The 25048-nt window shown below is 37.0% G+C and overlaps 1 protein-coding gene across 3 annotated transcripts in view; it reads left to right on the top strand.

Annotated features, from left to right (window-relative positions):
• The window catches only part of TTC8 (tetratricopeptide repeat domain 8), a 50876-nt gene extending 38807 nt beyond the window's left edge, over nucleotides 1-12069 (top strand). For all 3 annotated transcript variants that reach the window (XM_082648697.1, XM_082648696.1, XM_082648698.1), the window contains 5 exons: nucleotides 4354-4493; nucleotides 5839-6013; nucleotides 6327-6449; nucleotides 9233-9316; nucleotides 11498-12069. In XM_082648697.1, the coding sequence (XP_082504823.1) occupies nucleotides 4354-4493; nucleotides 5839-6013; nucleotides 6327-6449; nucleotides 9233-9316; nucleotides 11498-11614 (639 nt within the window). In that variant the 3' untranslated portion in view covers nucleotides 11615-12069. The remainder of the gene's footprint in view (nucleotides 1-4353; nucleotides 4494-5838; nucleotides 6014-6326; nucleotides 6450-9232; nucleotides 9317-11497) is intronic.
• Nucleotides 12070-25048: the final 12979 nt, after the last annotated feature.

Genomic DNA, 25048 nt, shown 5'->3' with positions numbered 1-25048 from the left:
TTTACCAAAAAATAGAAAATATAATTCTATTGAAATTATTTTTTATACTTTTCAGTGGGTTCTTATGTTCTTAAAATATTAAGAACGTGGAATAGTTGTGTATAAAAGCAGTGTAGAATTCAGGAGAAAATTAACTCAGAGTTAACTAACAAATGTATCAACATCCCTGTGTTTTGAAAACAGTTTAGTTATTTTTCAGCTATAAGCAATGAATGAAAAAGCCTCTTCTCTTTAGGAGCCAAATCCTGGAAGCACTTTGAATAAGAATTTCAAATATAAAGCATGTGAAAAAATGTATATAAAGCATGAGTTTGGCTCAATCTGTGGATGTTATATCAGGGTTTTATGGGACTAATAAATAACACTCCTGTTTCTCCAATTTGAGAACCAACTGAAAAGTAGATACAAGATTCACACAAATGGAGGATAAACCATTAATTTTATTATTGATAAAAGCAGAATTGGAGCATGTGGCTCTAGATTTTGACCAAAAGGACTTAATATTGTTCTATCTCTGAGTTACACAGACTAATCCATCCTGTCACAGACATGAGTGTACCCTACCCAGGAGAGCCTGCTCTACACAGCAGGGAAGAGAATGTGGGCAACTTATAGGAAAGTTGACTTCTAAAGAGACCCAGAAGGGGCTGAGACAGCCATACTCATTTGCCTCATGGGAATGAGGGAATGAGTGGGAAGAAAGGCCCCCAAATCATTCTAATTATCAACATTTCTCAAAGTGTGGTTCAGAGATTCCTGGGGAAGTCCTTTCTAGGAGTCTATAGGGTCAAAACCATTTTCATAATACTAATAGTATTGAGGAAATGGGTGATAAATTTAATAGATGTAATTTTTTAATTGAGATATAGTTGATATACAATACTGTATAAGTTATAGGTGTACAACATAATAATTCACAATTTTTAAATGTTATATACTCCATTTATGGTTATAAAATATTGGCTATATTTCCTGTGTTGTTCAATATATTCTTGTAGCTTATTTTATACATAATAGTTTGTGTCTCTTAATCCCCTGTCCCTGTCTTGCCCATCCTTCATTCCCTCTCCCCACTGGTAACCACTAGTTTGTTATCTATATCTGTGTCTGTTTCTTTTTTGTTATATTCACTAGTTTGTTGTATTTTTTAGATTACATATATAAGTGACATCATATAGTATTTGTCTTTCTCTGACTTATTTCATTATGCATAATACACTCCAAGTCCATTCATGTTGTTGCAAATGGTAAAATTTCACTCTTTTTTATGGCTGAGTAGTATTCTATTATGTGTGTGTGTGTGTGTGTGTGTGTGTGTGTGTGTGTGTGTGTATATATATATAAAATCACATCTTCTTTATCCATGCATCTATTGATGGACAGTTAGGTTATTTCCATATTTTAGCAATTGTATGAACTTTGGGGTGCATGAATCTTTTCGAATTAGTGTTTTTGTTTTTTTCAGATATATACTCAGGAGTGGAATTGCTGGGTCATATGGTAGTTGTATTTTTAGTTTTTTGAGAAACCACCGTACTGTCTTCCACTGTGGCTGCACCAATTTGCATTCTGACCAACAATGTACGAGGATTCCCTTTTCTCCACATCCTTGCCAGCATTTGTTAGTTATGGTCTTTTTGATGACAGCCATTCTGACAGGTGTAAGGTGATATCTCATTGTGGCTTTAATTTGCATTTCTTTGATGATTAATGATATTGAGCATCTTTTCATGTGTATGTTGGCCATCTGAATGTCCTCTTTGGAAAAATATCAATTCAGGTCTTCTGCCCATTTTTTAATTGGGTTGTTTATTTTTTGATGTTGAATTGTATGAGCTGTTTATATATTTTGGATACTAACCATTTATCAGTCATATGAGTTGCATATATTTTCTCCCATTCATTAGGTTGTCTTTTCATTCTGTCAGTGGTTTCCTTTGCTATGCAAAAGCTTTTAAGTCTATTTAGGTCCCATTTGCTTATTTTTCCTTTTATTTCCTTTGCTTTAGGACAGCGGCCCCCCACCTTTTTGGCACCAGGGACCAGTTTTGTGGAAGATAATTTTTCCAAAGATGGGGGCGGGGGGTGGTTCAGGTGGTAATGCGAGTGATGGGGAGCAATGGGGAGCTGCAGATGAACCTTTGCTCGCTCGCCCACTGCTCACCTCCTGCTATGTGGAGCAGTTCCTAACAGGCCACGGACCGATACTGGTCCATGGCCTGGGGATTGGGGACCCCTGCTTTAGGAGACAGATCCAAAAAAATATTGCTACGATATATGTCAAAGAGTGTTCTGCCTATGTTTTCTCCTAGGAGTTTTATGGTTTCTGGTGTTACATTTAGGTCTTTAATCCATTTTGAGTTTATTTTTGAATATGGTGTGAAAAAATGTTCTAATTTCATTCTTTTACATGTAACTGTCCAGTTTTCTCAGCACCACTTATTGAAGAGACTGTCTTTTCTTCATTGTATATTCTTGCCTCCTTTGTGGTAGATTAATTGACCATAAGTACCTGGTTTTATTTCTGGGCTCTCTATTCTGTTCCATTGATCTATATGTCTGTCTGGTTTTATGCCAGCACCATACTGGTTTTGTTTGTTTGTTGTTGTTGTTTTTGGCTGCACCGTGCAGCTTGTGGGATTTCCCTGACCAGGGATCCAGGGATTGAACCCGGGCCACCACAGTGAAAGCCCAGAATCCCAATCACTAGGCCACCAGGGAAGTCCACCATACTGTTTTCATTACTGTAGCTTTGTAGTATAGTCTGAAGTATGATTCCTCCAGCTCTGTTCTTCTTTCTTAAGATTGTTTTGGCTGTTCAGGGTCTTCTGTGTCTCCATACAAATTTTAAAATTACTTTTTCTAGTTCTGTGAAAAATGCCATTGCTATTTTGATAGGGATTGCATCAAACCTGTCGATTGCCTTGGGTAGTATAGTCATTTTAACAGTATTGATTCTTCCAATCCAAGAACATAGTATATCTTTCCATCTGTTTGTGTCGTCTTCAATTTCTTTCTTATGGTTTTCCAATTTCTTATAGTTTTCCAAGTATAGATCTTTTACCTCCTTTGATGGGTTTATTCCTAGTATTTTATTCTTTTTGTCACAATGGTAAATGGGATGTTTCTTTAATTTCTCTTTCTGATAGTTTGTTGTTAGTGTATAGAAATACAACAGATTTCTATGTATTAATTTTGTATTCTGTAATGTAACTGAATTCATTGATGAGCTCTAGTAGTTTTCTGGTGGTGTCTTGAGGAATTTCTATATATAGTCTCATGTCATCTGCAAACAGTGACAGTTTTACTTCTTCCTTTCCAATTTGGATTCCTTTTATTTCTTTTTCTTGTCTGGTTGCTGTGGCTAGGACTTCCAACTCTATGTTGAATAAAAGTGGTGAGAGTGGGCATCCTTGTCTTGTTCTTGATCTTAGAGGAAATGCAGAAATCTTCAACAAAATATTAACAAACCAAATCCAACAATACATTAAAAGGATCACACCATCATCAAATGAGATTTATCCCAGGGATGCAAGGATTTTTCAATATTCACAAATCAATCAATGTGATACACCACATTAACAGCTTGAATACTAAAAACCATATGATCATCTCAATAGATGGCAGAAAAAACTTTTGAGAAAATTCAGCATCCATTTATGATAAAAACTCTCAAGAAAATGGGCATAGAGGAACATACCTCAACATAATAAAGTCCATATATGACAGACCCACAGCTAACATCATACTCAGTGGTGAAAAACTGAAAGAACTTCCTCTTAGATAGTTGTTCATTTGTTTGTCTTCCTACCAGATGTAACCTCCTTGAGGACAGTACAGCCGTCTTTCCGTATCCAGGGGGGATTGGTTCCAGGACCCCTTGGTTGCCAAAATCCATGGACGCTCAAGGCCCTTATATAAAATGGCATAGGATTTGCATATAACCTACCCACATCCGTCTGTATACTTTAAATCATCTCTAGATTGCTTATAATACCTAATACAATGTAAATGCTATATAACTAGCTATAAATACAATGTAAATGCTATATAAATACTTGCTAGTGCAGCAAATTCAAGTTTTGCTTTTTGGAATTTTCTGGAATTTTTTTCTGAAAATTTTTGATCTGTGGCTTGTTGAAATCGTGGTTACAGAACCTGCAGATACACAGGGCTGACTGTAATTTTATCTTATTGTTCACATTGTGTCCCCAGGGCCTAGAACAGAGTCTGACATATGGTAGGCTCTTAATAAATATTTAATTGAATAAAATAATCTAAACCAGTCAGAATAAAAATAATTTCTTGTCCAGTATTAATACAGTATTGCTCTTCTGTCTTGATGGAGAATAGGAAATGAACAATATTTCATCAGCCACTGAATACTACAAAGAGGTTTTGAAACAGGACAATACTCATGTGGAAGCCATTGCATGCATTGGAAGCAACCATTTTTACTCTGATCAACCAGAAGTAGCTCTCCGGTTTTACAGGTGCACTTTACATTCAATTTGTAGAACTGCTTTCCTATGAAATAGTGATGCAACAGTACTAAAGATGGGATGAAAATGTAGACAAATAATGTTTAGGCCACATCTATATGAGACTAAAAATTCAAGCACCCAGATGTTTTATGAATATTAAAGCTATATCTAATAATTTGGAAATGCACAAGTATTTGGCATCTTGCAGAAACACACCTGGATAATTGCCTGAGTTTTAAACACCTTGTCATTGTATAAATTGGCCGTTTTGTTATCCGCCAATAACAGGTTAACAGTTCCTAGAAGCACTTCCACATCACTGCCTCCATTAATACCACTGTACATAATATCAAGACCCTGAAGGTTAAATAGTAATGTGATTTGCAAAGAGCAGTGGGCCCCAGGCCCTAATCCTGATGAGGACCTTAAACAGGATTCCGGTTTTGTGAAGTATTGTCAACTCTTGTCCAAATATTTTTTCAAAATCTAAAATTATTCTCACTGGTTCTTTGAACACGTACTTATTTTATCTTATAGATGGTTCCTGAAATTAATTTTTTAATTATGATTTCCTCTTTAGCCCCTGGGTAGTATACAAGGAGATAACTGGCAGCTGACAAGAGTTCTTTCCAAATATATGTTGAAGCATAAAACAATAATATGAATGTAGCCTGTGCACATACAGCTGACTCCACTCGCCTACCCCCACAGTGGCTCATGGGTTCCTTGGGGCAGCTGGGGTGATTTTCATATGCTTATTTGAACTCTCATCCTTTGGGATTAATGACACATAGAAGCAAAATGAGGTTCTTGAGCTGCAGTGTGAAAGCTAAGTGGATAATATGGGGATCCTCTGACAATCTTGTCTTCCTGAGTAGAAGCTCATCGGAGGTCGTTAGATGCAGCTAAACCACACAATACAAATAACCAAAAACAGCATCCAACTCAGCTGAAAACTTGGCGGTAAATGCTAAACACAGGCCTCAAATTTGACTAGAAGCTCTTAGAAATTTACCTACAAGCACCAAAGCTGTATGAGGCAAAAATGTGTGGGTTTTACTTTATGTGACTATTTATTGATTATTTTGACTCTCTAACAAAGCTTTTGGGGAAAAAAAAGTGATGTAAGTTATTTCTGACCTTGCCTCTGGATGCATTTCCTATGACTAGTACCATTACAAAAGACATGCTTTTGTATTTGCTCTAAAATATTTTTCATTTACTATAATACTTTATGTTCTTTGGAGGGTATTAAAAATTATAAAGTGAATTCATTTCTAACTTTGTAAAAAATATGTCTTAATATTTATAAAGTTGGTCTGACACCAAACTATGTGTGCTCTTTTTCCAAAAGGCGACTCCTGCAGATGGGTGTCTATAACTGCCAGCTTTTTAACAACCTGGGGCTCTGTTGCTTCTATGCCCAGCAGTATGATATGACTCTGACCTCATTTGAACGTGCCCTTTCTCTGGCTGAAAATGAAGAAGAGATAGCTGACGTCTGGTACAACTTGGGACATGTAGCTGTGGTATGTTGTTTCTGTAATATAATTTCTGTAATAGAGAAGATAGCCACATGTTAGTTTGAAGAAGTTTTCAGATATTGGAAATCTAGGTTTGGTTACAGCCTTTGTAGCAATTTGGAGATTGCTAGGGGTCACTGCAGCTCACTTTATCTTCTTAGGTTAAATCCTCTTATGTACAATTCACACTTGACTCCTGTGTTGGTACTATGTTGTTTATTCTGTGGTGGCCACAAGATTTGTATGAGGAAAGGAGGACGGAGGTGGCAGGGGGAAGTGAATGGATTTGTGTGTACGAGTTTGTGCTTTTCTTTTGTAGGGAATAGGAGATACAAATCTGGCCCATCAGTGCTTCAGGCTGGCTCTGGTCAACAACAATAACCACGCAGAGGCCTACAACAACCTGGCCGTGCTGGAGATGCGGAAGGGCCATGTCGAACAGGTCAGTGAACTACTGGGTTACTGTGGACAGTCTTCTTTCTTCAAAGAAAAGCTGTCACGTGCAGCTCTCTTTACGTTACAATTTTAAAATGAGCTCTGGAGTCTGACTGGCCTGGGTTTGATCCCAGCTCTGTCACATGTTAGCAGTGTGACCTTGGACAAGTTACTTAACCTTTCAGTATCCAAAATAGAGCACTTGATTTTATTAGGACAAATCTGCTCCTCCCTAGGCTTCCCTATCTTCGTGAACTGTTCCACCACTCACACCGCCCCCCATCCGCCATCCAGCTGCTCAAGCCAAAATCCTAGGACCCACCCTTGAAACCTGTCTTTTCTGAGTGCCTTCCCTGCCACCCTTTGCCTCCGTGCTGTCCAGTGAGCCCTGTCAGTTCTACCCCCACCTCTTCAGTCCTCCCCTCCCGGCCCCCTTCTCCAAGCTGCTCTCATCTCCTGCCTGGGTGACTACAAGGGTCTCCTAGCTCTTGCTTTTGTTTCCACTTCCATCAGCAAGGAGTAGCACTCTATAATACATCTCCCTCAGAGCAGCCCAGAGCAGGGGTCCCCAACCCCTGGGCTGAAGTCTGTTAGGACCTGGGCGGCACAGCAGGAGGCGAGCGGCGGGCGAGCGAGCGGAAGCTTCCTCTGCCGCCCCGCATCGCTCCCCAACACCATCTGAACTGTGCCCCCCTCCCTCACCCCCGCCCGTGGAAAACCTGTCTTCCACAAAACCGGTCCCTGGTGCCAAAAAGGTTGGGGACCGCTGGCCTAGAGGATATTTTCAAAAAACAAGATTATTTATTACTACGTTGCTTAGCATTCTCCAAAGGCTTCTCTCTGCACTTGGAATAAAATTTGAACTTCAAACCTTAGCCTGCGGGGCCCCACCTAATCTAGCCTCTGGGTCCTGCCAGACTGTATCTTTTGCCACTACTCCTTCACTACTGACTTCCAGAAACATTAGCTGCTTGCTACTGGGCAGTGCCTGTTCTTACTGTAGTGCCTTTGGAAAATACTTTCAGATCCTGAAATGACTCTTCTTTTTATCATTCAGGTCTTAGCTTAATTACCGCCCTTTTAGAAAGACCTGCTTGAACATCAGTCTAAAGGAGCCCTCAGGTGCTATCACATCTCCTACTATTCTTTTCTTCACAATACTTATCATTTTACTAGATATTTTCATCTTTATATGTAAAATGTAGAATGCTAGCTGCATGAAAGCAGGGGCCTTCTGTGTCTTCTAACTGCTATATTTTCAGTATCGAAAACATTGCCTGACACTCGGTAGGTGCTTAGTATTGGTGGAATTAGCGGATGATAAATAAAATAGGGTAATAACAGTACTGACCCGAAGGTGTGCTTGTGAAGATGAGCAGATTGTGCATGCAAAGCCCTTGGCGTAGTAAAAGCACATGATAGATGCTTAATAAATTTTATTATTATTACTGTTATTATTTACATAACAAGAAGTTTAAAATGCTGAATACACTCATACAATATTAATGGCAATCAACATCGATAGATATTACATTCTCTGTTTTACAGATGAAGAAACAGACTAGAGGAGGGTAAGTAACTACCCAAGGTCACAGACGTAGTGAGCAGCACGCCAGGATGTTAACCTCCAGCCTGGTCTCCTAAGCACGTTGATAAACTTAATAAAACAAGCAAAGAAACGTCACTGGATGCTGCCTTTGTTTCACAAAATTTTCCCAAAGTAAATAAGATGGATTTGTATTTTTTAAACAAAAACTAACTACTCTAAACTGGGAACTTGTTCTGTCATAGAACTTTGCCTGTGTCCATTTGAAGCAAGTGTTCTTTATGATTTTCTCTGTTTCCATGTTGGTGATTTTCTTTCCCTCCTACTTACTGTAGTTTCTCCAGCATACAATTGATTTGAAATGTTTTGGTGAAAGGTTTCATTATTATTAAAAATTATAGCTCAATTTAAAAAAAATAACAAATCATAAAACAAAATTTAATATCCACTATCCTATTTAAACTATTATTTATTTTCCATTAAAAAAAGATAAAAGAATTTGTCCTCAGGGTCATACATAGAAGATTGGCTACAAGTTGAAAGGCTGTTCGGCAGCTTGGAATGCTGAGTTTGTGATCTTAACAATGAGTGTACGGGCATCTCGTGTCTCTCAGTGGTCTCTGCAATGTGTGATCCTTTGAGTCTAGAGGGGACAAAAAAATGATGTGAATTTTGTCTTTTGAGTACTTTAGAGAACAGAAAGCTTGTCATTTTCAGAGGCCTTCAGTTGTCATTTTCAGGTCAGCAGTATAATAAATGCTTGCTCAGTGTCATCCAGCACAGAAATTGGGGATTTGAATTTACAGTGGTTTTTTGGTGGTTTTTGTTGTTGCATTAGAGAACAGGTAATTAGAAGCCTACTGAATCAATCAACATCAACAAAAACTAGATTAATAAGACTTTTTAGCATTGAGAGCATTATTTTTCAGTTGTACATCATACTGAAATATAAACTTTGTAAGATCAGTGTTTCTCACATAACTTTTGGATTCCATCATTTTTTCCATATTTTGAAGCATTTTATTATTAATATAATTTTGGCAAGATATAGGTAGTTCCTGGTTATCAGTAAGTTGTATTTCATGAGGAATTCATCTTATTTATTACAGGGTTATGTTTATTAAAGTCCTATCCTGGGTAAAGTATTCTTTTACCAAAATAAACAAAAAAAATCACAAATACAGTGCTAATATATGCTCATATAGCTTTGGTTTCTCTTTTCTTTCCTTTTTTTTTTAACACAGGCAAGAGCACTGTTACAAACTGCTTCATCTTTAGCACCCCACATGTATGAACCGCATTTTAATTTTGCAACAGTTTCTGATAAGGTATTCTCTTTCTTTGTCAATTTATCATCTGACCTGTTTGTTTTTATTTCTTGCTTTTAAAACAATGTGCAGTTAAATAAGGACATTCTACCCATAACTTCCTGAGAGATTATTTTTTCAACACTTAATTATTATGTACACATATGTCTTCACTTCGAGGGACAGTTTAATACACTTTAAGTATATTTATCACTGAATATTAGCTAAACTTAACACCATTATAGATTGCAGAAGAATTATTTTATGTTTTCAGATATGACATTTAATCATTGAAAAACTATTCATTAACTCCTGGTTTGGGAAGGATTTAGTAATTAGCGTTTGCAGCAAGGAAATCCTGTATATCATTTGTAGGTCATATTGCCATCAAGTCTGGCATGATGCTGTAAAATTAGGGATATTAGTGAAAGCTGTTTTAGCTATGAACAATATGGGGAAAATGCAACCATCGATACTGTGTTACAAGTCAGTTAACATCCAAGAGCTAAAAGGAATCGTGTGCCATTTTAACAATAAGAGGAAACAAACAAAAGTCATCTAATAACTTTGACTTGGAAACCTTACTTTAACATGGAAGGTGAGTTTTGAGGATAAGGAAATGGCTAAAAATGTTTGCTGATGTAAAGACTCTTTATAGACCAAAAGACATTATAAAAATCATTTTTCATAGCATGAATGTGAAGTCATTTGCACTTTCATTTCTGTTTTGAAAATAAAATAAGCTGTTATTCATAAGTTGTCATTTTTGAGTGCGTGTTAAGTGCTGGCCACTGTTCCAGGTGCTCTCTGAACCGCTAATTCTCTCAACAACCCTGCGATGTAGGTAACACTTACCTCCCCTACTCATTTTTTCATACAACTGATGTTTCATTTGTTGAGCCTCTGCTACGTACCAGGCACTGTTGTCGGCACAGAGGATGTTAGCAATGAGTAAAACAGAAACCTCTACCTCGTGCAGCTTATATTCTAATGGAACCCAGGGCTTCTGGAACTTAGAAGACTTCCCTGGAGTCCCATGGCAGAATTCATGCCCAGCTCCCAAGGATTCCCACATATTTTCCACTGCACTGTGCTGCCACTTAGTTAAACCACAAAGAAGCCTTGATTACTTTCTTTCAGGACGATTATTACATTTTAATAATATATAATGCAAATGAAATATTTCTTTAAGCCAAAGGCTACATTTCCATAAGAGAAAACTGCATGTTGAAAAGAAATGCTATGATTTAAAAAAGGAAACTTACGTTTTTAATTCATATGCATGTTACCAAAAAACTACCAGAAGTGAATGATCTAGATTTGTTTTGTTTTTTTTTGGTGTGTACACACTAAAAAGCTTTCTCTTTGTAGAAATGTATACATGAATCAAGATACATTCAGATGGATTTGGTTACTGTGTGTGTTTTCCTTGGGGACTGGACTTTAACACAAAGTTTATTGAAAATCAGATATGTTGGGCTTCCCTGGTGGCGCAGTGGTTGAGAGTCCGCCTGCCGATGCAGGGGACATGGGTTCATGCCCCGGTCCGGGAGGATCCCACATGCCGCAGAGTGGCTAAGCCCGTGAGCCATGGCCGCTGAGCCTGCGTGTCCGGAGCCTGTGCTCCGCTATGGGAGAGGCCACAACAGTGAGAGGCCCGCGTACCGCAAAAAAAAAAAAGAAAAGAAAATCAGATATGTCCTTTATAAACTTTTAAAACCAGGTTATCTGGCCAACATTACTGTGTTAGCAACCATTTAAAAGCTCCCAGAGCATGTTATTGTATCTTAAATACAATAGTTTTTACTTGAATTTTCTGTCTAAAAGATAATACCCTAATCAAAATATGTCATTGTCTGTGGTACATTACAAATAGTTTTCTTACCGAGCTGGCTGTTTTAGCATGCAGACATCAGTTTATTTTTATGATAACTATCAGTGACAGGAAAAGAAAACACAGGTTTATGAATTCATAACTAGACAACTGTAATAGAGCAGAAATTATTTATTAATTGGTTATTTTACTTTTCTCATGTTTTTTCAAGATTGAGTTGTAATCTAGGTGAAAAAAATTTTAAATCGAAGTAGCACAATCAAGCAATTCACCTTGGGTTTCTACATTGTGCAGATACTATGTCTTTTTTTTTTTTTTTTTTCTGGTTCTCATTCTGTGGTCTTATTCTGGTCTGGTCTTTCTTACAGATGGGAGATCTACAGAGGAGCTACATTGCTGCTCAAAAGTCTGAAGCAGCATTTCCAGATCACGTGGACACTCAACATTTAATTAAGCAGTTAAAGCAGCATTTTGCTATGCTCTGAGTTTTCCTCAGACTAAAGATATTCTTAGGGAGGAACATTATGCAAGGGAAAAAGTAGTGTATATATATGTGTAGTACAGACCTGTGCTTGATATTAGTGAAGGTGACATAAGGAAATCTAAACCAGAATGTTTAAAACTTCATAATAATAACTTTATAAGATAATGTTATAAGAGACAGGATTTAAGCATTTGTAAGCAGATTATGAAACCTCCCACATTATATGGTAGATGTTTGTTTATAATGTTTACAAAACATTTCCATGAATTTCCTCAAATTTTTATAAATGCACATTTTTAATGTCCTGGCCATTAGCTATCATGTAGCTTAAGAGGTCTGAAATCTGCCTTTAAAATTGCACTTTTATGACTAAAAGTGTATACACTTATCCTTGGTAGAGACTTTAGAGATTAAAATTTGTACTTAAGGCTATTTTTTATCAAATGCTTTGTGAGACACTCTACTCTTTCTTATATATTATGCTTTAAAATAAATGTGTATAAAACACCATCATTCCGTTATTTTTCAGGAGTTTTTATTTCAGTCATCTCAGTTAAAAAAAGTTTTCCAGAAGTCCAGGAGTCTTAGAAATCAAGTCTTTATTCTAATTTTATTTGAAATGATGTGCGATCAATTTTGCTTTTTCCTGAGAAGCTATTTATGGGCTATCATGTTGTCAATATAAGAATATCAGGATTAGAAATGGAGTCATAGGCCAGAAGTCCCCTGTGGTCAGCCCTGAGAAGGCTAGGCTGGACCCAATACTGTGCGTTGTAAAATCCTAGACAGGCTCTCCTCTCCAGTATTTAGTGGAATTCTCATTGAGGTGTTCATACAACAAAATGCGTTAAAGGGCCAAGGCCACTCACATTCATATTTTGGGCTTTGGGCTCTATCTGTGTTACTTTACCTTTTTTTAACTTTATGAAAACTATTTTGCAGGTATTCATTTGTTTCTGTTCAGATTATACAAATAGTACTACTTAGCTGACAGAACACAAAAAATGTGAATTCAAGGAATAGACTGTTTGAGGCTGGAAGTAATTTCAGAGACTATGTAGATGAATCTCTCCATGGGACAGGAGGAGGCCACGCCCAGAGTCACACTGCTGGTTGGTAAGGCTGGAAACAAGACCTGCTCCTGCACTTCAGACTTGAACCTCCCCTGGTTCTCCATGATACGCCAGTGCTCGTTCAGCTTGCGAGAATTTCCTCAAGCACTATCAGATTTCCTAACACTGTATGCAATATTTAGGTTCAAATTTTATATTGTGAATTATTTTCTTAGTTAATTTAAAATAAGAACTAATAACAGTGGCTAGCGTTTACTGAGGATGTTGTATGTACCCAGCACTGTTCTGGAGCACTTGATATGGAGTAATTCATTTAATTCCCATTGCAGTCCTATGAAATGCTGTTACTCCCATTTTACTCATGAAAAAAATGAGGCACAGAGGCACAGTCAAATTACGTGCCCAAATTCTAAAGCTATTAAATGGCGGAGCTGGGATTCAAATGCACATTTAATACAGTGGGTAAGAGCACATACTCGGGAGCCAAATGCACATTATAAAGGAATGGGTATAAGGGTAACAGCAGATTTCTGTGTGGCCCTGGAGTATGTGTTCTTAACTACTATGTCAAATCTCCTCTTAGTGTTTCTCCTGTAAATAAAGCTACTATTGTTTAAAATGAATGTTACATGCATTAGTAAAGTTGAATTATAAGGGACTATTAACACAGCAAAAAAATTAATGAGCCAGCATTCCTAAGGTGATACGGAGAGATTTTTGTCTTGAATTTATGTTAATTCAATGTGAACACCAATGCAAAGAATGAGTCAGGATGGCTAAGGGCAGAATGATGACATAACACTGCATCAGAAGCTACATATATTTTGTAGCAAAATTATTTCTGGACCGTATAACTTCTGGCTTCTGTGCCAACGTTTCTATATCAGGAAGGTTAACAATTGTCTTCTACCATGATTAAAAAAGTGTTCTATCCATATATAAATTGTTCAGCTGAAACTAACATTATTGAGCTTCCAGCTGATGAAAACGAGATATGGCAAGAAGGCTGCCTACAATGAATAATTGCCGAGGTTAGACGTTCTTCCTTTTCAAAAGGGTCATATCTGAACCAGTTCCCTATGGTACTACTGTTGTGTTACATTTCTGAATGGTATTTCCCTGCATCAGAGCACCCATCAGGATATAATTTATGGCCTAGAAATAGGAAAATTAATAAAGATAACACATTACTATAGTTTCCACCACCAACTCTTTATTAATATGAGGGATTTTTAAAAAATTTTTATTTATTTATTTTTGGCTGCATTGGGTCTTCGTTGCTGCGTGCAGACTTTCTCTTGTTGCGGCAAGTGGGGGCTACTCTTTGTTACGGTGCGCAGGCTTCTCATTGTGGTGGCTTCTATTGTTGTGGAGCACGGGCTCTAGGTGCGCGGGCTTCAGTAGTTGTGGCTCGCGGGCTTAGTTGCTCCACAGCATGTGGGATCTTCCCGGACCGAGGCTCGAACCCGTGTCCCCTGCATTGGCAGGCGGATTCTTAACCACTGCACCACCAGGGAAGACCAATATCAGGGATTTTTATCAAGAGCTTTCAGCTGGAATTGAATTTAAGCATTCAGAAAAATAACAAAGATTTTAGAACTACCACAGGAGGACTCAGTCTTGGAAAATAATGAACCCAGAAATTAAGTTTTGGTAAAAGGCCATTACTGGATAGTTTTAAATTCTAGGGAATAGGTAAATTGGAATGATCCACGGATATGTTCCAGAGTTCTAAAATGGTTATCTAGGCTCAGATATTAGGGGAAAAAGTTTATCTATTGATTTGAAAATAACCACAGTTTTACATCCTTCCATATTGATGGCCTTAGTCCTATTTTTGGCTGACTAAAAATTTAACATTTTTGAGAGATGCTGTCATTTTACGTCCTCAGTATTAAAGTCCAATTCTGGAGATAAAAGAATAAGGATTACATAAAGATTAAATTATAATCCTTGGAGGCTATATTTCTTGCAATGTGATACTTTCCATTACCTGAATCCTGACTAATAAGGAGTAATTGGTAAAATGTAAATGATGGGAACTCTTGGAGAAAGCCACCACATTATCTTAGGGAAGAAAAGGTCATATTTAGACAGATATTAGGAAGAAATATTTTTTCTGTTTTAAATCAGAGAAGATAGATCTTCTTCCAGTGTTTGAAACTGAAGTTTCCATGGGCTCCAACATTTTCTCTCTACTGGATTTTCTCTCTTTTTCCTTTTTTTTTTTTTTTTTTTTTTTAAATTTACGAATATTTCATTGTTGTAAAGTTAAAGCCATAAAAATAATCAAATGGCCTACTATCATACCGTTAGAAGAAAAAAAAAAAAAGGTGTTCATGAGAGTTCCATATTAGAATACAAGTTTTCCTTAGGCACCTGTTTATGTATGCTATTCTGCTCTTTACAATAAATAATTAAATTTAAGACTTAATTCCTCACTTTTAAGACCTTATTAGTTTACAAATTACATATTGTCCTATGCTAAATTTTATACCGACCCATGCTAATGAATTCAGTACAGAAAACAAAAAACACTGCACTCAAGCAAACTACATATATATATATATATATATAACTTATATAAGAATTGCTACTCCAGCTTTCTTTTGGTTTCCATTTGCATGAAATACCTTTTTCCATCCCCTTACTTTCAGTCTGTATGTGTCTCTAGGTCTGAAGTGGGTCTCTTGTAGACAGCAAATATATGGGTCTTGTTTTTGTATCCATTCAGCCAATCTGTGTCTTTTGGTGGGAGCATTTAGTCCATTTACATTTAAGGTAATTATCGATATGTGTGTTCCCATTCCCATTTTCTTAATTGTTTTGGGTTTGTTATTGTAGGTCTTTTCCTTCTTTTGTGTTTCTTGCCTAGAGAAGTTCCTTTAGCAGTTGTTGTAGAGCTGGTTTGGTGGTGCTGAACTCTCTCAGCTTTTGCTTGTCTGTAAAGGTTTTAATTTCTCCATCAAATCTGAATGAGATCCTTGCTGGGTAGAGTAATCTTGGTTGCAGGTTTTTCTCCTTCAACACTTTCAATATGTCCTGCCACTCCCTTCTGGCTTGCAGAGTTTCTGCTGAAAGATCAGCTGTTAACCTTATGGGGATTCCCTTGTGTGTTATTTGTTGTTTTTCCCTTGCTGCTTTTAATATGTTTTCTTTGTATTTAATTTTTGATTTTTATTTTTTGATTTGTATTTTAATTTTTTAAAACATCACAGTCCCTGTAAACCTTCCCCTTTCTAGAACTCCTTTATCTCCTTTGTCAGAACATCTAGAAAGGGCAGGTGATGTTTGTTGCCTACGTCCTCATCTTCCATTTGTTTCTTGACCCTCTTCAGTCTGGCTTCAACCCCTACCACTACTCAGCTGCTCTCGCTGAGGTCATTAATGACTGTCATTAGCAAATCCAGAGTTGTTATTGTTGTTTTTAACATAACAGTTTTTAAAGATAATATTCATGTACCACACAATTCTTGCTTTTAAAGTGTACCATTTATGGCTTTTAACATATGCACAGTTAGGCAACCATCACTATAATCAATTTAAAAACACTTTTGCTATGCCCAATAGAAACTTCATACCCATTAACAGAATTTGTTCATTATTATTATTTTTTAACATCTTTATTGGAGTATAATTGCTTTACAATGGTGTGTTAGTTTCTGCTCTATAACAAAGTAAATCAGTTATACACATACATATGTCCCCATATCTCCTCCTTCTTGCATCTCCCTCCCTCCAACCCTCCCTATCCCACCCCTCTAGGTGGTCACAAAGAACCGAGCTGATCTCCCTGTGCTGTGCGGCTGCTTCCCACTAGCTATCTATTTTACATTTGGTAGTGTATATATGTCCATGCCACTCTCTCACTACGTCCCAGCTTACCCTTCCCCCTCCCCGTGTCCTCAAGTCCGTTCTCTAGTAGGTCTGCGTCTTTATTCTCATCTTGCCCCTAGGTTCTTCATGACCATTTTTTGTTTTTGTTTTTAGATTACATATATATGTGTTAGCCTACGGTATTTGTTTTTCTCTTTCTGACTTACTTCACTCTGTATGACAGACTCTAGGTCCATCCACCTCACTACAAATAACTCAATTTCATTTCTTTTTATGGCTGAGTAATATTCCATTGTATATATGTGCCACACCTTCTTTATCCATTCATCTGTTGATGGACACTTAGATTGCTTCCATGTCCTGGCTATTGTAAATAGAGCTGCAATGAACATTTTGGTACATGACTCTTTTTGAATTACGGTTTTCTCAGGGTATATGCCCAGTAGTGGGATTGCTGGGTCGTATGGTAGTTCTATTTTTAGCTTTTTTTTTTTTTTTTTTTCGCGGTACGCGGGTCTCTCACTGTTGTGGCCTCTCCTGCTGTGGAGCAACAGGCTCCGGATGCGCAGGCTCAGCATCCATGGCTCACGGACCTAGCTGCTCCGTGGCATGTGGGATCTTTTCGGACCAGGGCACGAACCCGTATCCCCTGCATCGGCAGGCAGACTCTCAACCACTGTGCCGCCAGGGAAGCCCTATTTTTAGCTTTTTAAGGAACCTCCATACTGTTCTCCACAGTGGCTGTATCAATTTACATTCCCACAAACAGTGAAAGAGGGTTCCGTTTTCCGCACACCCTCTCCAGCAGTTATTGTTTGTACATTTTTTTTTTTTTTTTTTGCTGTGCGCGGGCCTCTCACTGCTGTGGCCTCCCCCGTTGCGGAGCACAGGCTCTGGATGTGCAGGCCCAGTGGCCATGGCCAACGGGCCCAGCCGCTCCGCGGCACATGGGATCTTCCCGGACCGGGACACGAACCCGTGTCCCCTGCATTGGCAGGTGGACTCCCAACCACTGCGCCACCAGGGAAGCCCTGTACATTTTTTGATGATAGGCATTCTGACTGGTGTGAGATGATATCTCATTGTAGTTTTGATTTGCATTTCTCTAATGATTAATGATGTTGAGCATTCTTTCATGTGTGTGTGGGCAATCTGTAAATCTTCTTTGGAGAAATGTCTATTTAGATCTTCTGCCCATTTTTGGATTGGGTTGTTTGTTTTTTTGATATTGAGCTGCATGAGCTGCTTGTAAATTTTGGAGATTAATCCTTTGTCAGTTGCTTCATTTGCAAATATTTTCTCCCGTTCTGAGGGTTGTCTTTTCGTCTTGTTTATGGTTTCCTTTGCTGTGCAAAAGCTTTTAAGTTTCATTAGGTCCCATTTGTTTATTATTGCTTTTATTTCCATTTCTCTAGGAGGTGGGTCAAAAAGGATCATGCTGTGATTTATGTCATAGAGTGTTCTGCCTATGTTTTCCTAAGAGTTTGATAGTGTCTGGCCTTACATTTAGGTCTTTAATCCATTTTGAGTTTATTTTTGTGTATGGTGTTAGGGAGTGTTCTAATTTCATTCTTCTACATGTAGCTGTCCAGTTTTCCCAGCACCACTTATTGAAGAGGCTGTCTTCTCTCCACTGTATATTCTTGCCTCCTTTATCAAAGATAAGGTGACCATATGTGTGTGGGTTTATCTCTGGGCTTTCTATCCTGTTCCATTGATCTATATTTCTGTTTTTGTGCCAGTACCATACTGTCTTGATTACTGTAGCTTTTTAGTATAGTCTGAAGTCAGGGAGCCCGGTTCCTCCAGCTCCGTTTTTCTTTCTCAAGATTGCTTTGGCTGTGCGGAGTCTTTTGTGTTACCATACAAATTGTGAAATTTTTTGTTCTACTTCTGTGAAAAATGCCAGTGGTAGTTTGATAGGGATTGCATTGAATCTGTAGATTGCTTTGGGTAGTATAGTCATTTTCACAATGTTGATTCTTCCAATCCAAGAACATGGTATATCTTTCCATCTGTTTGTATCATCTTTAATTTCTTTCATCAGTGTCTTATACTTTTCTGCATACAGGTCTTTTGTCTCCTTAGGTAAGTTTATTCCTAGATATTTTATTCTCTTTGTTGCAGTAGTAAATGGGAGTGTTTTCTTAATTTCACTTTCAGATTTTTCATCATTAGTGTACAGGAATGCAAGAGATTTCTGTGCATAGTTTTGTATCCTGCTACTTTACCAAATTCATCGATTAACTCTAGTAGTTTTCTGGTAGCATATTTAGGATTCTCTATGCATAGTATCATGTCATCTGCTAATGGGTGGGGCTGTGTTCCTGTCTTGCTAGTTGTTTGGCATAGGGTGTCCAGCACTGTAGCTTGCTGGTCGTCTAGTGGAGCTGGGTCTTGGCGTTGAGATGGAGATCTCTGGGAGATTTTTGCAGTTTGATATTACATGGAGTTGGGAGGTCTCTTGTGGACCAGTGTCCTGAACTTGACTCTCACACCTCAGTGGCACACCCCTGACACCTGGCTGGAGCACCATGAGCCTGTCATCCACACGGCCAGGTACGTGGGGAGTTTCTTGCCTTTTGGGAGGTCTGAGGTCTTCTGCCAGTGTTCAGTAGGTGTTCTTTAGGAGTTGTTCCACATGTAGATGTATTTCTGATGTATTTGTGGAGAGGAGGGTGATCTCCATGTCTTACTCTTCCACTATGTTGAAGCTCCTCCCTCAGCAGAATTTGTTGAGCTTGTAGATTCATTTGGGGACTATTGCCATCTTAACAATATTAAGCCATCATCACTCTGATGCAAAAATCGTCAACAAAATATTAGCAAACCAAAGTCAACAGTATGTTAAAAGGATAATGCACCATGATCAAGTGGACTTATTCCAGGGAGGCAAGAATGGTTTCACATTGGCAAATGAATCAACGTGATACACCACATTAACAAAATGAAGAATAAAAATCATATTATCATCTCAATAGATGCAGAAAAAGCATTTGGCAAAATTCAACATCCGTTTGTGATAAAAAAAAAACCTCTCAACAAACTAAGTATAGAGGGAGTGTACTGCAAAATAATGAAGAGCATATATGACAAGCTCACAGTTCACATCATACTCAACAGTGAAAAGGTGAAAAATTATACTCTAAGATGATGAACAAGACAAAGATGCCCACTCTTGCCACTTTTATTCAATATAGTATTGGAAGTCCTAGCCAGAGCAGTTAGGTATGAAAAAGTAATAAAAGGCATCCAAATCGGAAAGGAACAAATAACATTGTTTCTATTTGCAGATAACATAATATTATATAAAGAAAACCCTAAAGACTCCACCAAAAAAAACTGTTTGAACTAAAAAGTGAATTCAGTAAAGTTACAAGATACGAAGTCAATATACAAAAACCGGTTGTGTTTCTACACACTAACAACAAGCTGTCAGAGAGATTAAGAAAACAATCCCATTGACAATTTCATAAAAAGAATAAAATACCTAAGAATAAATTTAACCAAGGAGGTGGAAGACCTGTGTGCTGAAAACTATAAGACATTGGTATAAGAAACTGAAGACACAAATAAATGGAAAGATATTCCACACTTATGGATTGGAAGAATTAATATTGTTAAAATGTCCATACTATCTAAAGCAGTCTACAGAGTCAATGCAATTCCTATCAAAATTCCAATGAAATTTTTCACAGAAATAGCACAATCCTAAAATTTGTGTGGAACTGCAAAAGACCCTGAAAAGCCAAAGCAATCTTGAGGAAGAAGAACAAAGCTGCAGGCATCACACATCCTGATTTCAAACTATATTACAAAGTTATAGTGGTCAAAATTGTATTGGCATAAAAACAGACACATAGATCAATGAAGCAAAATAGAGAGCACAGAAATAAGCCCACATAAAGATGGTCAATTAATTTATGACAAAGGAGGCAAGTATATACAGTGGGAATGGACAGTTTCTTCAATAAATAGTGCTGGGAAAACTGAACAGCCACATGCAAAAGAATGAACCTGGACGACTATCTTAAACCATACACAAAAATTAACTCAAAACAGGTTAAAGATTTGAATATAAGACCTGAAAACCATAAAACACCTAGAAGAAAACAGGCAGCAAGCTCCTTCACATAGGTCTTGGCAATGATTTTTTGAATCTGACAACAAAAGCAAAAGCAATAAAAGTAAAAATAAACAAGTGGGACTACATCAAACTAAAACACTTCTGCTCAGCAAAGGAAACCATTGATAAAATGAAAAGACAACTGACTGAATGAGAAAAAGTAATTGCAAACCGTATATCCAAAATATATAAATAATTCACATAAAAAACCCCAACCAAACAATAACAATCTGATTTAAAAATGAGCAGAGGATCTGAACAGACATTTTTCTTAAAAAGACATACAGATAGCCAATGGTACATGAAAAGGTGCTCAACATCACTAGTCATCAGGGAAATGCAAACCAAAAACCACAATGATATATCATCTAACACCTGTTATAATGGCTATTATCAAAAAGACAGGAAATAACAAGTGTCGGTGAGGTTATGGAGAAAAGCAAACCCTTGTGCACTATTGGTGGGAATGCAAACTGAGGCATCCCCTATGGAAAATAGTATGGAGGTTCCTCAAAACTTAAATATAGAACTATTATACGTCCAGTAATTCCACCTCTGAATGTTTATCCAAAGGGAATGAAAACATCAACTCAAAAATATACCTGCACCACCATGTTCACCAAAGCATTATGCACAATATCCAAGATTTGGAAACATTGTCCATCAATGAACAACTGGATAAAGAAAATGTGATATATACAGATATAGATATTAATCAGCCATAAAGAAGGAAATCCCACCATTTGCAACAACATGGATGGACCTTGAGGGCATTATGCTAAGTGAAGTAAATAGACAGGGAAAGACAAATACCATATTATTCCATTTATGTGTAGAATCTTAAAAACAAACAAACAACAATAGATACAGAGATATAGAGAACAGATTGATGGTTACCAAAGGAAGGTGAGGGGTGGGGTGAAATAAGTGGAGGGTGTCAAAATGCACAAACTTCCAGTTATAAAATAAATAAATCATCAGAATATAATGTACGGCATGGTGACTATCGTTAATAATACTATATTGTATATTTGAAAGTTGCTAAGAGAATAGATCTTAAAAGTTCTCAACACAAGAAAAAATATAACTATGTGTGATGATGGATGTTAACTAGCTTTATTATGTTGCTTATTTTGAAATATATACATATATTGAATTGTTACATTGTACACCTAAAACTAACATAATGTTATATGTCAGTTATATGTCAATTTAAAAAATTTTTTAAATTTAACAGATGTTTTAGTGTTTCATATTATATAATGAAGACTTTTTGCTTTTTTTTTAAAAAAACTTTTCTTTTTTTAAATTTTATTATTTTATTTTATTTTATTTTATTTTTATTTTTGCGGTACACAGGCCTCTCACTGTTGTGGCCTCTCCCGTTGCAGAGCACAGGCTCCGGACGCGCAGGCTCAGCGGCCATGGCTCACGGGCCCAGCTGCTCTGCTGCATGTGGGATCTTCCCGGACCGGGGCACAAACCCGTGTCCCCTGCATCGGCAGGCGGACTCTCAACCACTGCGCCACCAGGGAAGCCCGACTTTTTGCTTTTTAAAAGGCTATCCTACCAGATCAGAGACTTGCAGACTCCTACTTTTCTTGTAGGAATTGCTTGGTCATTCTCACTAATTTTATATTTCAGAGCTACCTACTATATTATATTTTGACTGACATTATTTTTTTTTTCTTATCTAGGGGAAAACATATATAGGTAAAACTCAGGTGCAAGTAATAATTTAGGGTGCTAGTGGCAGAGTAAACAAAGGAAAAGTTAGAGAAGTGCATTTTCTTCCCATGAAAAGACTTTCAAAATTATGTGTTGGCTGAGGAGACTCTAGGCAAGTTATTAATTTTGCAAAATTTCAAAAAACATATATAGTACTTAAATCAAATGGACTTTGTTATAAATTGAACTGATGTCTCAGGTATTTTCATTCTGCCAGCATTTGGTTCAAACGTACTTTCAGTTCCACCCTTTATGTTATTTCTTTTATGTCACCTTTGTGCCAGTCAAACATAAGTGTTAGTTCTCAGAATATTCAGTGCACCTTTGAGGTTTGGGGTGTGATTTTCTGTCAGCCTTGGATGCTCCTAACCTCAACCTCTGTATGTCCAAATCTTAGGACCCCTTCGGATCCAGCTCCCTCATGAAGTGCTTCCTAATTAGGTGTCACCTATCTCTGAAGTCCCACAACAATGTATCTGCACCTCCCTGTATCTTCAAAATGAAAACCAACGACAAACAAAAAATCAAAATAAGAAAAGGAAGGCAGAAAAGAGGGAAAAGTAGACAAAGAAGAGATGGCACAAGTTGAAAACAAGTAGTACAGTACATTTAAACCTAGCCACATCAATAATTGTATTATATGGACTTAAACAACAGAATTTTATTTTCTCACAGTTCTGGAGTCTGGAAAGACCAAGATCAAGGTTCCTAATGAGATCTCTCTTCCTGGCTTGTAGGTGGCTGCCTTCTTGCCATGTCCTCACATGGCTGAAATTTCTGGCCTCTCTTCCTCATCTAAGGACACCAGCTGTATTGAATTAAGGCCCCACTCTTATGACCTCATTTAACCTTAATCACTTCCTTATAGGTCTGTCTCCAAAGATAGCCACATTGGGAGTTAGGGTTTCACATATGAATCTGGCAGGGGTTGGGGGTTGGGGGCACACAATTCAGTCCATAACGTGGTCTAAATTAAATGTAACTATCCCCAGTACAAGGCAGAGATTTTAAGACTGGATAAAAAAGACCCAGATACATACTACCTACAAAACACACACATTAAATATAAAAACATGAATAGGTTAAAAGTAAAAGTACACGAAAAGATATACCATGCTAATGCAAATGAAAGGAAAGCTGAAATTCTGCATTAATATCAGATAAAGTAGATTTTAGAGCCAAGAATATTACCACGGATAGGGAAAGCTGTTTGATAGTGATAAGGGGGTCAGTTCATCAAAAGGACATAAGCAAAAACAAATGCAAGGAGAAATAGACAAGTCCACAAATATAATTGGAAATTTGAATAGACCTCTCTCAGTAATTGGTATATCAAGAAGATAGAATATCAGTAAGAGTATAGCAAGCTTGAACAACCAGTATCAACCTGACATTTATAGAACACTCCACCCAACAACAAGTTTCAAATGCACATTAAACATATTTCTATTGAAATTATAAATCAATACCAGTATAACAGCATCAAGAATTTGAAAGGCCAAGTAGACCGTATTCTGGGTCATCAAGTCAATCTCAACAAACTTAGAAAGATTTAAGTCACACAAAGTGTGCTCTATGACTATAATAGAATTAAATTAGAAATCAATAACAGGAAGGTATCTCAACACCCCTCCCCTTAAATATTTGGAAACTAAATAACACACTTTTAAACAATATAGTGTCAAAGAAGAAATTGAAATGGAAATTAGAAATTATTTTGCACTGCATGAAAATGAAAACAAAGCATAAAAATAATTGTGGTAATCTGTTAAAGTAGTACTTGGAAGAAAATTTATGGCATTAAGCTCCTGTATCAGGAATGCAAGTTTGTTAAAATATTCAAAAGTCAATCAATATGTCACCATATTAACAAACAAACAAAAAATCATCTTAATAAACTGAGAAAAAGCATTTGACATCCATTTTTTATATAAAAAACCACTCATCAAACTACAAATAGAAAGGAACTTCCTCAATTTGATAAAAGCACCTACAAAAAGCCTGTAGCTAATATAGTCAATGGTGAGAAACTGGTACAGTTGTGCCTTCCCCTATGATCATGAATAAGGCAAGGTTGCTGGCTCTCACTACCTCTAGTCACATTGTATTAGATGTTCTAACTAGTGCAATAAGGCAAGAAAAAGAAATAAAACAATGTTTAGTTACAGATAACATAATTGTCTATATTGAAAACTCTATGGAATCTACAAAAAGGTACCAGGACTAAAAAGTGAATTTAGCAAGGTTGCAGGGCAGAATCTCAATATACAGAAATCATTTGTATTTCCATATCTTTGCAATTAACAGTTGGAAATTGAAATTACAAGTCAATACCATTTATAACAGCATCAAAAATATATGTTTAGGGATAAATTTAACAAAATATATACAAGACTTCTAAAAATATTGCCAAGAGAAATTAAAGAAGACCTAAATAAATGGAGAGATATATACTATGTTCATTAGTTGGAAGACTCAATATTCTTAATATGTTATTTCCTTCCCAATTCATCTATAGATTCAATACAATCCCATGCCAAATCCCAGCTTTTTTGGGTGGGAATTGACAGGCTGGTTCTAATATTAATATAGAAATGCAAAGAACTAAGAATAGTCAAAACATGTTGACAAAGAACAAATTTGAGACTAACATACCTGATTTCAAGGCTTA

Source organism: Grampus griseus (assembly GCF_964374135.1).
Source record: "Grampus griseus genome assembly, chromosome: 2".
In the NCBI taxonomy this organism is placed as follows: Eukaryota; Metazoa; Chordata; class Mammalia; order Artiodactyla; family Delphinidae; genus Grampus; species Grampus griseus.
Note: the sequence above shows the minus strand (reverse complement) of the source record. Positions and strands in the feature narration are given on the sequence as shown.